Here is a 15,036-nt window from a genome sequence, read left to right on the forward strand (position 1 = left end):
TTAAAGATAATGTGTTTCGGTGGTGATGTTGAAGTGGAGATTAAACCATCTCTTCTGTATAAAGCTTTAATGCTTATTTATTCATGTTATTTAATTAATGATGTGATATGTTGATATAAAGACCTTGAAACGCACTGACACATCTCTGAGAGGAGCTACTGTGTGACGCGTTTGCATGTTTTATAGGGAATAGCTCCATCTGTTGGCACAATGCAGCTCTAACAGCAACATCTCGAGTACAGGGATTATTAAATCACATAATAATACAGTTTTTATCAGTGTGTGTGGGATGACTTGACACATTTCAAATTAAAAAGGAAAGACAGAGAGCTAGAGTTTTTCCTTGTTTTCAAAACTGTGTGAGAATAAAAATATAGTTGAGTTAACATGTCACCAGGTGTCTCCTCACGTGTTGATCTATAGACAGTTGCTAAAACTTTATAAAATGTGGCTGCTTTCTTTGAAACAAGTTCTCTAAGCAAATAAAGATACTGGTTCACGGAGAAACTGAAACTGAAAGAGAACAAATTTGTCCCTAGGCTTGAGGTTGAAACGTGGAGAAATCACATTTTTAAGACCGCACTTCCTACAGTAATGTGACCGTCTGGTGACTCACAGGAAGTGCTTTCCTCCGCTTGCCTCATAAGAGAAGTTTACAACACTTTACATAAGAACACACACACTGACGGGGACCCTTGACCGAGCAGCAACATTCAGCGGTGCCCAGAGCTGTAACTGTACCTAGTGAATCATGGAGAGCAACACACAGAGCTCATCTGTTTCCTCATGGAGAGAATGTTCCGTCATACAGCGGATCCGCATGTTGGTCCCTGTTGGGTTCAAGGCAGAAATAATAGAGCTGTGTAAACTGGCCGGACCAGTGGTGAGTAACCTATGGGCCTATTTTAAATATACTGTCTGTGTCCTGTCATTGTTGATCTGAATGATTATCCAAATGAAATAGGTTAAAGTACATTTAATAACTGCACTGTTATTGACGATTGTAGAATTTAGTGTGTGGGGTGGGCCAGGCTGAAATAATATAAGTTATAAATACATATGGAAGTCAATTTCTGAAAATAAATAGATAAATAATAATAATAATGACGATGATGACGATAATAATAATAATAATAATAATAATAATAATAATAAATCCTGTAAGTCATTCACAAGGAGACATTTATTCGAAACACTGATTTACCATGTCAGTATAATCAATTAGCACCCTAAAACTTTATTTTATCAAAAATAATTTATATCTTAAAATAATCAGTTAGTACCTCAAAATTATTGAGAAACTTGTAAATGTTACGACCGGCCTAGGGGAACCGGTACATAACATGAAAAGATGCTCCCCTCTTTCCCCACTCCCAAGGACGACCAATGTCACACAGCTGCAGTCCAACAAAAGATAATTTATTTAACACTCAAAGAGAAAGGTAGAAATAAGCTTCAGGGTGGGCGTGGCCCAAAACAACAAACAAAACAATCTACTTTCCAAAACTAACTTACCTACCCAAAAGTAAAGAAAATGAAAATACAGGTCTCTCACCTGACTCCCTAGAAATAAACAGGAGAAAAAGGATTAAACAAAAAGGGCTACCCACCAATACGGCTACCTGGACTGCTGGACTAATATCACAACTGACTCAAATTTAACACAGTACAAGGAAGCATGGTGCAGTTGGGAGTAGGGCCAAGAGAAGAGGAAGAAACTAGTGTTGTGTCGTTAGCGAACAAATCGTTCAAAAGAACGAATCTGTTGAGTGAACGTACTGAACTGAATCACCTCTAGAACTGATTTGTTCATTTCTCAATTCAGTTGAGCTCAGCAGCGAGCGTGCAGGCCGGGAGTGGAACTGCCGATTCCGTCCGTGCGAAACGATGAATCACTCGCGAGTCGCGAGACAGCCAGGGTGCAGGGAGGGACTGCCTACCCCGTGACGAATCACTCGGTGAACGATGTAACCCCGATCCCTCAGTGATTCAAATCATTTCTTCTCAGCGATACACTTTCATAGGGACCATTTCTCCAAGCGCCAAGAATCAAGCCACATGAACACAATCACACACCTCCCCATTGTTTTTTGTTTCTTTCTGGGCTTTTTTCCTTTAATTGACGGGACAGTGTGTGAAAAGGGGAGACAGAGAGAGAATGGGGACTGACACGCAGCAATGGGTAGCAGGTCGTACTCAAACCCGCGATGCCTCTGTACATGGGGCGCTGGCACTATTCACTTCTCTACCGACGCCCCACCTCCCCATTGTTTTAACCGACTTAGTTTCAAGAAATACAAACTTAAAATGTTAGGCTGGCCAGTAATGAGACTTGGACACCAGTGCAGGGCAGACGCAGCAGCAGCTCAGACGTGTATCAGTTCAGTGAGTCTGACTACGAAGTACACAGTCAGGTCTCCTCCCGCCAAGCACTGAACGATTCGATGAACGAATCTTTTGAACAAATCTTTTTTAATGAACTGATTCTAGTGATTCAGTAACATCTAAAGAACTGCTTTGCCCATCACTAGGAAGAACAGCTCAAGCAGCAGCTCCACCAATCTCCAACCACCAATCAGCAGCCAGCACCTGGAGAGAGAGAAACACACTAAGGGTGGCAGGACCACCCTCAGGCAGGGAGGAACAGCAGAGTAGCAGAATCACAAATAAATGACCCAGGGTCATAACATTAAAAAAAAAAGAAGAAAAAAAGTCAGTATTTCAAGATACTAAGAAACTTCAAATAATGACAAACTTGCCCAGTAGCTCAGTGGGTTTTCGCCCATCTAATCAAATAAAGGCATGAAAAGAAAAAAAAATCTTAGACATTTATAAAAGTAATGAATTAGTATCTCAAAAAAAGAAAAAATATCTCAAGATAATAAGAAACTTTCTCAAAATAATGAGAAATTTTCTCAAAAGATTTGTTGGTATCTCAAAATAACGATTAAGTATATCAAAATAATGAGATTTTTTTTTTTCTGAAAGTAGGGATTTAGTGTCCTTTATCTTTTTTTAGATACTAAGTCATTATTTTGAGACATTAACCACCTAAGACCTGAACTTTTGTTTGGTATGCATTTTTAATTTCTCCTATTTGGGATCAGTAGGACCTGATAAATATAAAAACCAAAACACTGTCAACAATAATAAAGTCCCGATGTCCTTCAGGGAGTTAATGATAAATTCCCAGTGTCTTCAGATGAGCACTTCCCAATTAACAGCATCTTAGCTTGTTACTGTTGCTAACATTGGTCAGATTTGAATGGTATATTAAACTACAAATGTTATTAATCTTAAATAAACATGTTTCACCGATGAGTTTGATCAGGTTTTGTACCTTGTCCGCTTTTGGGTCGGGATCGGCTGCAGACTGACTTTGCAGAGATGGCTGCCATCTTGTTTTTAAATGGATTAGTGTATTGTGCGGTGCAATGTGGATTGGGCAGCAGACCAAGGCGGGGGCCTTGGCGGTCCGATCCTCGGTTACAGAAGTTGGCTCTTGGGACATGGAATGTCACCTCTCTGGCGGGGAAGGAGCCGGAGCTTGTGGAAGAGGTTGAGCGCTACCGGCTAGATATAGTTGGCCTCACCTCGACACATAGTTCCGGGTCTGGAACCCTAGTCCTTGAGAGGGGTTGGACTCTCTCCTTCGCTGGAGTTGCTCCGGGTGAGAGGCGGAGGGCCGGGGTGGGCTTCCTGATAGCCCCCAGACTCTCTGCCTGTACGTTGGGGTTTACCCCGGTAGACGAAAGGGTTGCTTCCCTGCGCCTTCGGGTCGGGGAACGGGTCCTGACTGTTGTCTGTGCTTATGCACCGAACAACAGTTCAGAGTACCCACCCTTTTTGGAGTCCCTGGGACGGGTGCTGGACAGCGCCCCGACCGGGGACTCCATTGTTCTGCTGGGGGACTTCAACGCTCACGTGGGCAATGACAGCGGGACCTGGAGGGGCGTGATTGGGAGGAACGGCCTGCCCGATCTGAACCCGAGTGGTGTTCAGTTATTGGACTTCTGTGCGGGTCGCAGTTTGGCCATAACTAACACCATGTTCAAACATAAGGATGTCCATCGGTGCACGTGGCACCAGGACAGCCTAGGTCGCAGGTCAATGATCGACTTTGTAGTCGTATCATTTGACCTGCGGCCATATGTTCTGGACACTCGGGTGAAGAGAGGAGCAGAGCTGTCAACTGATCACCACCTGGTGGTGAGTTGGATCAGATGGTGGGGGAGGACGCCGCGCAGACCTGGCAGGCCCAAACGAACAGTGAGGGTCTGCTGGGAACGCCTGGCGGAAGAACCTGTCCAGATGATCTTCAACTCCCACCTCCGGGAGAGCTTCGACCGCGTCCCGAGGGCAGAGGGGGACATTGAGTCCGAATGGGCCTTGTTCCGCTCTGCCATTGTCGAGGCGGCTGTTGTGAGCTGTGGCCGCAAGGCCGCTGGGGCCAGTCGCGGCGGTAATCCCCGAACCCGCTGGTGGACACCAGAGGTGAGGGGAGCCGTCAGGCTGAAGAAGGAGGCCTACAGGGCATGGTTGGTCTGTGGGTCTCCGGAAGCAGCTGACGGGTACCGGCGGGCCAAGCGGAGCGCAGCAGCGGCAGTCGTTGAGGCAAAAACTCGGGCGTGGGAGGAGTTCGGTGAGGCCATGGAGGAAGACTATCGATCGGCTCCAAAGAGGTTCTGGCAAACCGTCCGGCGCCTCAGGGGGGGAAGGCGGCAACTTGCTCACACTGTTTACAGTGGGGGCGGGGAGCTGCTGACGTCAACTGAGGACATTGTCGGGCGGTGGAAGGAATACTTTGAGGAGCTCCTCAATCCCACCAACACGTATTCCAGTGAGGAAACAGAGACGGGGGTCTCGGGGGCGGGTCGTCCAATTTCTGGGGCAGAAGTTGCTGAGGTAGTGAAACAACTCCGAGGCGGCGGAGCCCCGGGGGTGGATGAGATTCGTCCTGGATATCTCAAGGCTCTGGATGTTGTAGGGCTGTCCTGGCTGACACGCCTCTGCAACATTGCGTGGACATCGGGGGCAGTGCCTCTGGAGTGGCAGACCGGGGTGGTGGTTCCCATTTTCAAGAAAGGGGACCAGAGGGTGTGTTCCAACTACAGGGGGATCACACTCCTCAGCCTACCCGGTAAGGTTTACTCCAGGGTGCTGGAGAAGAGGGTCCGGTCGATAGTTGAACCTCGGATTGAGGAGGAGCAATGTGGTTTTCGTCCCGGACGCGGAACCGTGGACCAGCTCTTTACCCTCGCCAGGGTGCTGGAGGGGGCATGGGAGTTTGCCCAACCAGTCCACATGTGTTTTGTGGATTTGGAGAAGGCTTACGACCGTGTCCCCAGGGGCATCCTGTGGGGGGTGCTCCGGGAGTATGGGGTTGGTGGCCCCTTGCTAAGGGCCATCCAGTCCCTGTACCAAAGGAGCATGAGTCTGGTTCGCGTGGCTGGCAGTAAGTCGGACCTGTTCCCGGTGAGGGTTGGACTCCGCCAGGGCTGCCCTTTGTCACCGGTTCTGTTCATAACTTTTATGGACAGAATTTCTAGGCGCAGCCGAGTGGTGGAGGGTGTCAGGTTCGGTGACGGGAGGATCTCGTCCCTGCTTTTTGCGGATGACGTGGTCTTCCTAGCTCCATCGAACAGTGACCTCCAGCTCTCGCTGGGGCGGTTCGCAGCCGAGTGTGAAGCGGCTGGGATGAGAATCAGCACCTCCAAGTCTGAGGCCATGGTCCTCAGCCGGAAAAGGGTGGATTGCCCACTCCAGGTCAGGGGGGAGGTCCTTCCTCAGGTGGAGGAGTTTAAGTATCTCGGGATCTTGTTCACGAGTGAGGGTAGGATGGAGCGGGAGATTGACAGGCGGATTGGGGCGGCGTCAGCAGTGATGCAGGCGCTTAACCGGTCCGTTGTGGTGAAGAGGGAGCTTAGCCAGAAAGCGAAGCTCTCGATTTACCGGTCGATCTACGTTCCAATCCTCACCTATGGTCACGAGCTCTGGGTAGTGACCGAAAGAATGAGATCGCGAGTGCAAGCGGCCGAAATGAGTTTCCTCCGCAGGGTGGCTGGGCTCAGCCTTAGGGATAGGGTGAGGAGCTCAGACATCCGGGAGGGACTCGGAGTAGAGCCGCTGCTCCTCCACATCGAGAGGAGCCAGTTGAGGTGGTTCGGGCATCTGGTAAGGATGCCTTCCGGACGCCTCCCTTGGGAGGTGTTTCGGGCATGTCCAACCGGGAGGAGACCTCGGGGCCGCCCCAGAACACGCTGGAGGGATTACATCACCCGGCTGGCCTGGGAACGCCTTGGGGTTCCCGCGGAAGAGCTGACGGAAGTGGCTGGGGAGAGGACTGTCTGGGCTTCTTTGCTGAGGCTGCTGCCCCCGCGACCCGGACCCGGATAAGCGGAGGACGACGAGTACGAGTACGAGTACGAGTACGAGTAGTGTATTGTGGTCTTGCTACCATTAGATGGCACAAAAAAGTGTCCACGAATGAGGACAACAGGTCTAAGTTAAGCAGAATGAAGTAAAAGGTCCAGTAAACCCAAAATGTAATGTCTCAGGAGGTTAAGACTTTTTTTCTGGGAAGTAGCTCATTATTTAGGGATACCAAATCTTTATATTAACCATTATTTTTTAAGATAAGTCGGTGATTATTTGAGAAAAGATTCTTTATTTGTTGAGATACAAAGTCGTTATTCTGAGAAAGTTTCTCATTATTCAAATCATTATTTTAGGATACTTACTAATGTTTAAAAAGTTTCTTGTAATTCTGATGCACTTAATCATTATTTTGAGAAAGCTTCTGATTATTTAGAGATACCATGTCTTTATTTTGAGAAAGTTGCTTTAGTTTTTGGGATACAAAGTCATTTTTAGGAAAAATTCCAATTATGATAACATAAAGAATCCTGTTTTCCCCAGCCACTTTTCATTAATTGATATTTTTCTCATCAGATATTGGCCCAGTCCATGACTTTTGCAGTGAGTTTTGTCAGCACTGTATTCTGTGGCCATCTGGGGAAGACAGAGCTGGCAGGGGTGTCTTTGGCTATAGCAGTAAGTACAGTAGAATAATGTTCTTACAGTGAAAGTAACAGAATCTAATCCACCAATGTTTGTGTTATATCCTCAGGTTATTAATGTTACAGGTGTATCTATTGGAGCTGGTTTGGCTTCAGCATGTGATACTCTGATTTCTCAGGTATGAGTCTTAGTCTGTCAATATATTACTATTTTTCATCATGTATGACAAGTATTGACAAATAAGAAAATGCTCTCTGGTTTTAGACCTTTGGGGGCCGCAACCTGCTGAGAGTCGGAGTCATTCTGCAGCGGGCGATCCTCATTTTGTTACTGGCATGTTTCCCCTGTTGGGCAATCCTTGCAAACACAGAGCTCATTCTGTTGGCTGTCAGACAGAATCCAGAGGTGGCCAGGTAAGCCGTGTCAAAACCCACAGATCATCTTCTGCTGCATTCTTTCATTTACATTTGTGGTTACGAAGAATATGTACTTGTATCTCAGAGCATACTTCTTGTTGATATTGATTGAAAATCTCTCTCCAGGTTATCTCAGGTGTACGTAAATATCTTTATGCCTGCACTGCCCGTGAGTATTACAAACCTCTCAGTGTGAAACTCATCTTCCTTTTACAGTAAAAGCCTTGGTGTTTACTGTGTGGGGTTCACTTGCTACGCTTTGCCAAGTGCATGCTGGGATGAGGTGTTATGAGTAGGAATGAGCTGTTCTAAAAGATGATATATTGATATCTGTTGTGCAATTCAGGAATGTTTTTCTTCTTTTCTATCTAGGCTACATTCATGTTTTCATTACAAACAAGATATCTGCAAAACCAGGTGAGATCCTTTAATATTCAACATTAAGTAACAGGACAGAGACATCATTTAGTTTGTGATTTGCTTCCTTTTTCTCTGAAAAAAAAAGAATAGAAGTAAAACACTTTTGGTCAGACTATTATTTATTTATTTACAGCATCGGGTACAGAGGTATCATACGTGTTCTGTCTGTTGAAGTCAGGCTGACACATTGGTGGAAAACCCTGAAAGATCTCCTGTTGTCATCTCTGGGTTCTAACTTTGCCTGCTGTGTCTAATAAGAATAATATGCATCTCTTTCAGGGCATCATATGGCCACAGGTAATCACTGGCGTTGTGGTCAATCTTCTTAACACTCTCATCAACTACATCTTGCTTTACGCATTAAAACTGGGAGTAGAGTAAGTATTGCCTAATCACTCTTTTAGTAATATCAGTATTGCTTTTATCACACGACCAGTCCCATGCAGCAAAATATTCTTTACAGAGGTTCTGCTGTCGCCAACACCCTCTCCCAGTTCTCCATGGTTGGAATCCTCTATGCATATATCTGGTGGAAAGGCCTTCATAAGGCCACCTGGGGAGGTGAGTACCATATTTGCAGGAGGATAGAGATCCAGTCTATAACTGGAGGCTCCAATTGTTCCCCTAAAGCTGGTGTTAATTAGATTTTGTAGTGATGAAGAAAGTTCAGAGTGGGAGGACTGTGGTTTGAGAATTTAATAACGCTGTAAGCTCAGGAGAAACTTCATGTGTGGAGAGTTTAAACTCAGTTTTGTATAAGCAAATGCATGAGTAGTGCTCCCAGACTATTTAGATGTTCTGTTTTGATTATTTGACAGTTCATTTTAAAAAAGGCACTTACATGGTTTCAACGACAATGTACAGGCACAATTAAAAGAGCAGTAAGGATGACACAATAAGTCACAGGACTTATTTCAGCCCAGTTGCCTGAAGAAAATGTTGCCATTGTTTGTTTCGTAGTATATGAGCTGATTTTGTCACAGGGAAGTGGAAGGGATGGTGAATAGCGTCACAACAAGGCCAGATGCCTGTCAAGCTGCAGACCACTGTTCTAGACCAACAAACTAACAAACAAGTGATTTAATGAGTCATTGGATAGTTTCCAGCAGCTTTTTAGGCACCAAATATGGGTGTTTGTAGCAACTTGACACTGTTTTTGCGGCAGGGATAGTGCCACGAAAAGCAGTTGTTTTTTACCCAGACATAGCAGCTTTTCATCCTGGGATTGTGTCCCCAATTGCCAGGTATTTTAAGCCAAAACATGATCTTTTCCTAACCATAACCAAGTGGTCTTTGTGCCTAAAGCTAGCCACACACCACCACAGCATTTTTGAAGTCAACTTTCAACGGATCTGCTACATATGGTAATAACATACAAATGTAAGGCATCTGTGGTTTGCAGAAAAGCACAATGGCGATATTTGTTATGCCAATTTTTGTTTATTTCATTGCGGTCTTTGTTGTAGTTGGAGGTTGTAGAGGTGTGTGCATGGACATACCTGCACAGGGAGATAGTGTAGTACAGCATTAGTAGCATATAAAGCACAAAAAACATCCATATACAAAAAATATTCACATTGGGCATTTTTTTTTTTTTTTTTTGCGTGGACTGGTGGCTGGAGAGGTGCCAGTTCACCTCCTGGACACTGCCGAGGTGCCCTTGAGCAAGGCAGCCAACCCTCCAACCGCTCAGGGTGCCTGTCCAAGGCAGTCCCCTCACTCTGATATCTCTCCACTTTGTGCATGTATAGGTCCTGTGCATGTGTGTGTCTTTCAGACCTGTGTGTTAATGACAAAAGAGTGAAGAAATTTAATTTCCCCTCAGGGGGATTAATAAAGTATATAAAATTAAAAATTAAATTAAATTACTGAGCATTATCCTGACAGCAAGCCAAAGAGGCTATTTAGCTATTTGTGATAAGCTATCTGGTTGGAAAACAAACATCTAATCATTTGTGTTAAAGGTGTTCAAGAAAACGTAACACCCATTTTCAGCGACAGACAACTGTTCATTCAAGGAATTCAAGAATTTCATAGTCGGTCTAGGTTTCAAAATAAATCATGAGCCTGAATGCAAATACCCGTCTGATCTGATATATTCCCAGGAGAGCTCCTTGGAGTAGGTACAAATCTGATTGTGGAGAAAAAGACACTGACATAATCTAACCATTTTTGTACATGTGAGTAATTAAATGTTCATTGTTTGTCCACACAGGCTGGTCTAAAGAGTGCATGCTGGACTGGGGCTCGTACCTCCACTTGGCCATCCCCAGCATGGTCATGTTGTGTGTTGAGTGGTGGACGTATGAAGTTGGAGGATTTCTGGCAGGTAATGTCACGGGCCACTTTGGGGTTTCAAAAGCATCTTTGTAAAGTTGGTTTGAAATCTAAATGCTGTTTGTCACTGACAGGTCTGATCAGTGAGGTGGAGCTTGGAGCTCAAGCAGTTGTATACGAACTGGCAAATGTTGCATACATGGTAATCTTACCTCTACCAAACACTAAATATGTATCAAATTGTTATGGTTTGAAATAAATCACATATTTGTACATGCAGAGTAACAAAATGTTAATATGGTATTTTTATTGTTTTAGTTCCCTATGGGTTTCAGTATAGCAGGCAATGTACGAGTTGGAAATGCCCTGGGAGCTGGAAACACAGAGGAAGCTAAGCTGTCTGCTAAACTGACAATGTTCTGCTCAGGTCTGTGTGCACTTTAACACCATTTCTAAGCTATGTGTTAATATCATAACGAAATGACATTTGAAGTTAAGATGATTCTAGAATCACTGAATAAAGCAGTTTCACGTTACAAATCAGTGTTTCTCTGCCGCTGTTTGGCTCATTAGAGACGGGCGCTAGCCCAGCACCTGCTAATGTGTGCTAACTTTTTGTCTCTGATAACTTCACATCAAGACGTTCAGGAGGTTTTTACCAGAAGCTGAATTATTCGCAGAAATTTCTTCTGCTGCAAAACAAACCAACACAGTGATTTAAACCAGCAGAAACACTGAATAAAGCAGTTTCACGTTTAAAAAGTTGTGTTTTTTCTATGCTCTTGTCTCAGAGTGGCTGCTAACAACACAAAAACATGAAAACACAAATGGCCATATCTACAGCCCAGGGGTGATTGCTCTGAGACAAGGGAGGCTGAACTTCCCCTAAAATTTCATAGAAGAAATGGTCAAATATGCACTATTGAATTTACATTAAAATAAGAATCTACAGTGCATTAAACGTGCGCTAGGATGGTTTAACATCAGGCTATGATGTTCAAACGTCAGCTGTTTTTCACCAGTTTTCAAACACAACCTCCCTGTCATACATTCTCGTGTCAGCACGATGGATGCGGAGCCTCCATGCATTCCTATGAGACAGCGCTGAGCAGGTTTTTTTTCATGCAGCAAAGCGAGACGGTCATTGGATAAATGCGACAAAATCGTCACTTCCAGGGAGGCTCAGCTTCCCTGGGACCTAATGGAGCGGTAGGTCGGAGAGGACGCTCGATGTATGCATGATGATTGGAGGAACTGTCTGAAAGGCTGAACCCCTTTGTGATTGACAGAGCTTTGGAAATACACACCGGCATTGTCGCAGTATTTCGAGCTCAGTCCCATGCGAATATTTGCGAGTGGAGTCTTCTGACAGAGTGCCATCCGGAATGCCGTCCACAGTGTGGTTCGATGGCATGAGTGTGGTTGAAAAACGGCTTTAATTAAATGTTCCTTTTATAAGTTGCTGCCATGCTACAATATGACAAATTTTATGATGTAAACTTAAAGTGAGCTCCCCCTGTTTGAAAGACCAGCAGCCGCCACTGCAGTGTTTGGTTTGTCGGATTTTTTTTGGCTATTGTAGAAACATAATGGTGCAAAATGGGGATCTCTGCGGACTAGGACCCACTCCATATGTAGATGTGAGGTATCCATTGCACACTACAGAATACACTTACTATATTCCATTTCTGCCAATATATCCCCCTAAAACGGACACACCGGATCTTTAAACTAGAAAGTAAATCAAAAATCGTGGAGCTCAAAGTTGGTGACATCTGGAACTTGCTAACTGTGACGACAGATTCCAAAACAAGAAGTTATTTAAGGAGGTTTTCTCTGTTTGATAAAAGACTTTACTATTAATTGACTGTCAAAATAATTCATTCTCCATTCATTGACTAATCAATTATCATCTAGGCCTAATTGTTTCAGCCCCAGTTTGGTCAATTGTTGTTATATATTTCTAATTTCGCCCTAGAAATTACTGCTGAAGTAGCTTAGTTTTTACTGAGAAGAAACTGAATGATGTAACCAGTGGAAATAAAGTCTGTCACTCTTTACAACAGGGTCAGTCTCTGTATGTTTGGCAGTTCTCATTGGGAGCCTGAAGGACCATATCTCTTATGTCTTTACATATGACGAGTGAGTATATCTTTAACATATGTTTTTTTTATAACCAGAAGTGTATTTATTATCTTTGTTTAAAAAAAAAGAGAAGAAAAACAGGGTGTGTTATGTTAACATTTGCTGAGTCACTGTCAAGTCTGCTTGAGATAGCTGCTCCCTTCAATGACCTTTCACCATGATGTCATTTGTTACCTAAACACAGTGAGCTTTGCTGACAGTATGTTGTTAATATTAACTTGAGGTGAATGTTGTGCTCTGCAGCGCTGTTGACAATGTTAATTTGTCTTCAGTCAGTAATACTAGGATAATATAATGTGTGTCACAGGGGTAAAATATAATACACATATCTCATGATTGTGTCATTTTCCACCTCCTTTACACTGTAAATTATGAGTCTCTCTTCTTTCAGAGAAATCAGGGAGAGGGCTGCAGATGTAATGGCTTTATATGCCTCATTCATGTTCCTAGATGCTATATCAGTAAGTATGTCTAAAATTACGCCCAAACATGGTCACATGACAGACACACATACAAGCATCAGCCCATTGCGTTTGCAAAAATATACCAAGTGCTTTTTTGTCCAGTCTAACTGCCTCTTTACTGTGTTTGCGTGACTAGGCTGCTTCAGGAGGCATTATAAGAGGAGCAGGTAAACAGAGGATTGGAGCTGTTTGCTACTTTTTGGGATATTATGGTGTTGGTTTTCCCATTGGGGTGTCGCTGATGTTTGCAGCCAAATTAGGAATCAAGGGTAAGATGTACAGCATGTTTTGTAGATGCTCTTTTTTGCCACATTGATGCCTAACTAATTTAAATAAAAAATTTTAAGTTTTGTCCCCAGTGTCTGTTTTGAGCAAGAGATCCACCAGGGCATCAACATCTCTAAAGCTGAGACGTAAAACTCTTTATCTCCCTCAGGTCTGTGGATAGGCCTGTTTACCTGTGTGGCTCTGCAGTGCACATTCCTGATTACCTACCTTGTGAGAATGAACTGGAAAAAAGCTACAATCGAGGTTAGTATTCAGGGGTGAATCTTCCCATTCTGCATGGCCTAAGGTGACTTCTTTATGAATAAACGTTCACATATTGTTTTTCTTCCAGGCTCAAATCAGAGCGGGAGTGCGTGGGAGCTCCACAGACACAGGTAAGAGACATTGTGTAGAAACTAAAGCTTTTTTTTTTAACTAATATTAATTATTTATCAGAAATGCATTTACAGAACATTCGCAGGATTGAGGTTCAGGTCATTTTTGATCACAGGAGTAAAAGACTGACCACAAATGAGGATTTTCCTTCGTAGCAAGCGCAAATATTGGCTCATTTTACTTGGATGACACTCATACAATCAATACCGGATACTTGTTTTATCTGAGTATTCAGCCTGGTCTCACTCCGAAGTCGTCGAAATCTGGCTCTTGGGCAGTGACTTGCACTCGGACACTGACAAAAAAAAGCTGTCCTTTATCATCAGCATGATACACGGCTGGTCGCTGTTATAGTTCAACAGGACAAGAACTAGGTTAACAAAAGTCCAAGTAGTGCAGGCGGGAGGGGCACTGGATGGGTCCATAATTCCATAAACATGGAATTTCACCCTGTAGAGCGGCGTTCGTGTCCCCTAAGATTATAAAGCCACACCCTGTTCTTTTTTCCTAAACCTAACTACTTGCTACAAAAACATCAATTGGCGATGCTGTACTGACATAGTGCCTTTATTTTGAAAGAGACAGTATGTAAACGTCACATTTCCTGTGAAAACGGAAATGTATTTTGAAAGAATACAATGCATGTAACAGGCCTAACTTGACACGGTGTTCCGGAACTTCAACAACCAATGCACCCAGGGTACCTTGCATGTCATATGTGGATATGGAAAGTCCATGACCAAATGTCAATGTGTGACGAGATTGAAGTGAGAATGTGTTGGAGTATTTTGCTCAACCCTAATTCCTACACATTAAAATTCTGGTCATCAACTGCTGTCATCTCTAGTAGCAGTAGTAGCCCCAGTAACTTTGAGTTACTAACAATAACATTAATTCTGGCTAACAAGCATTAGCGCAGGCTGTGTTGATATTAGCAAGCTAAGTTCTGGTTTCACTTGGGCTCTCTATTAATGCATATAACTAAAAATAAGCATAGTTTAATGTGAATAACTCTTTTTTTTTCAGAAATGTCAGATAGAAACTGTAATTCTAAAGTAACAATATAATAATTTTCAGTGAAAACATTACAGTCATATTTTTATGTCCAGATCCCCAACCTGATGATCACGGCCAAACAGACATCCAGGACCTAGTTGACGCTGAGGCGGCAACAGCAGTAAGAACAGTGGGAGAGGAGCTCTCATATAGTACTCTGGTTCTGCGTAGGGGCCTTGCTCTGGCTGGCATGCTATTCATCCTGGCTGCTGGAATTATTATAAACCTGCTTATCATGAACTTGGATACATGAACATGAGCAAAGTCTACTGTATTCAGTGAAATAATACTTTTGCCACTGGAACATGATGTGATGCAGACATCTGCAGGAAAGGGTGTCAGAACATGAAGAACAAAGGCACACGTGCAGATAGGCAGAAAGTAGGCAGAGCACAGAGAGTGAAATGGTGTATGATCAATCAATTAATCCACTGAAGCCAAATATTACTGTCAAACATTAATTTGCAAGATTTTTCCAGTGACTCTGCCAATGTACGGCTCACAACCACACACTGTTAAAGAGAATGAGTCAAACTGAAGACAACCTTTGTATTTAACACATTAAACATTGTGGT

The 15,036-nt window shown here is 43.7% G+C and overlaps 1 protein-coding gene across 1 annotated transcript; it reads left to right on the forward strand.

Annotated features, from left to right (window-relative positions):
• The first annotated feature begins 646 nt into the window (after nt 1-646).
• On the forward strand, nt 647-15,020 carry slc47a3 (solute carrier family 47 member 3). Its single transcript, XM_050060295.1, has 17 exons — nt 647-883; nt 6,952-7,053; nt 7,130-7,198; nt 7,285-7,433; nt 7,563-7,605; nt 7,809-7,853; nt 8,136-8,233; nt 8,320-8,417; nt 10,072-10,185; nt 10,268-10,335; nt 10,452-10,560; nt 12,200-12,275; nt 12,670-12,739; nt 12,879-13,011; nt 13,179-13,273; nt 13,362-13,404; nt 14,515-15,020. The coding sequence occupies exons 1-17, from the start codon at nt 752-754 to the stop codon at nt 14,712-14,714; spliced, it is 1,644 nt and encodes a 547-aa protein (XP_049916252.1). The 5' UTR covers nt 647-751; the 3' UTR covers nt 14,715-15,020.
• Nucleotides 15,021-15,036: the final 16 nt, after the last annotated feature.

This window comes from Epinephelus moara, chromosome 2, assembly GCF_006386435.1.
Source record: "Epinephelus moara isolate mb chromosome 2, YSFRI_EMoa_1.0, whole genome shotgun sequence".
Lineage (NCBI taxonomy): Eukaryota > Metazoa > Chordata > Actinopteri > Perciformes > Serranidae > Epinephelus > Epinephelus moara.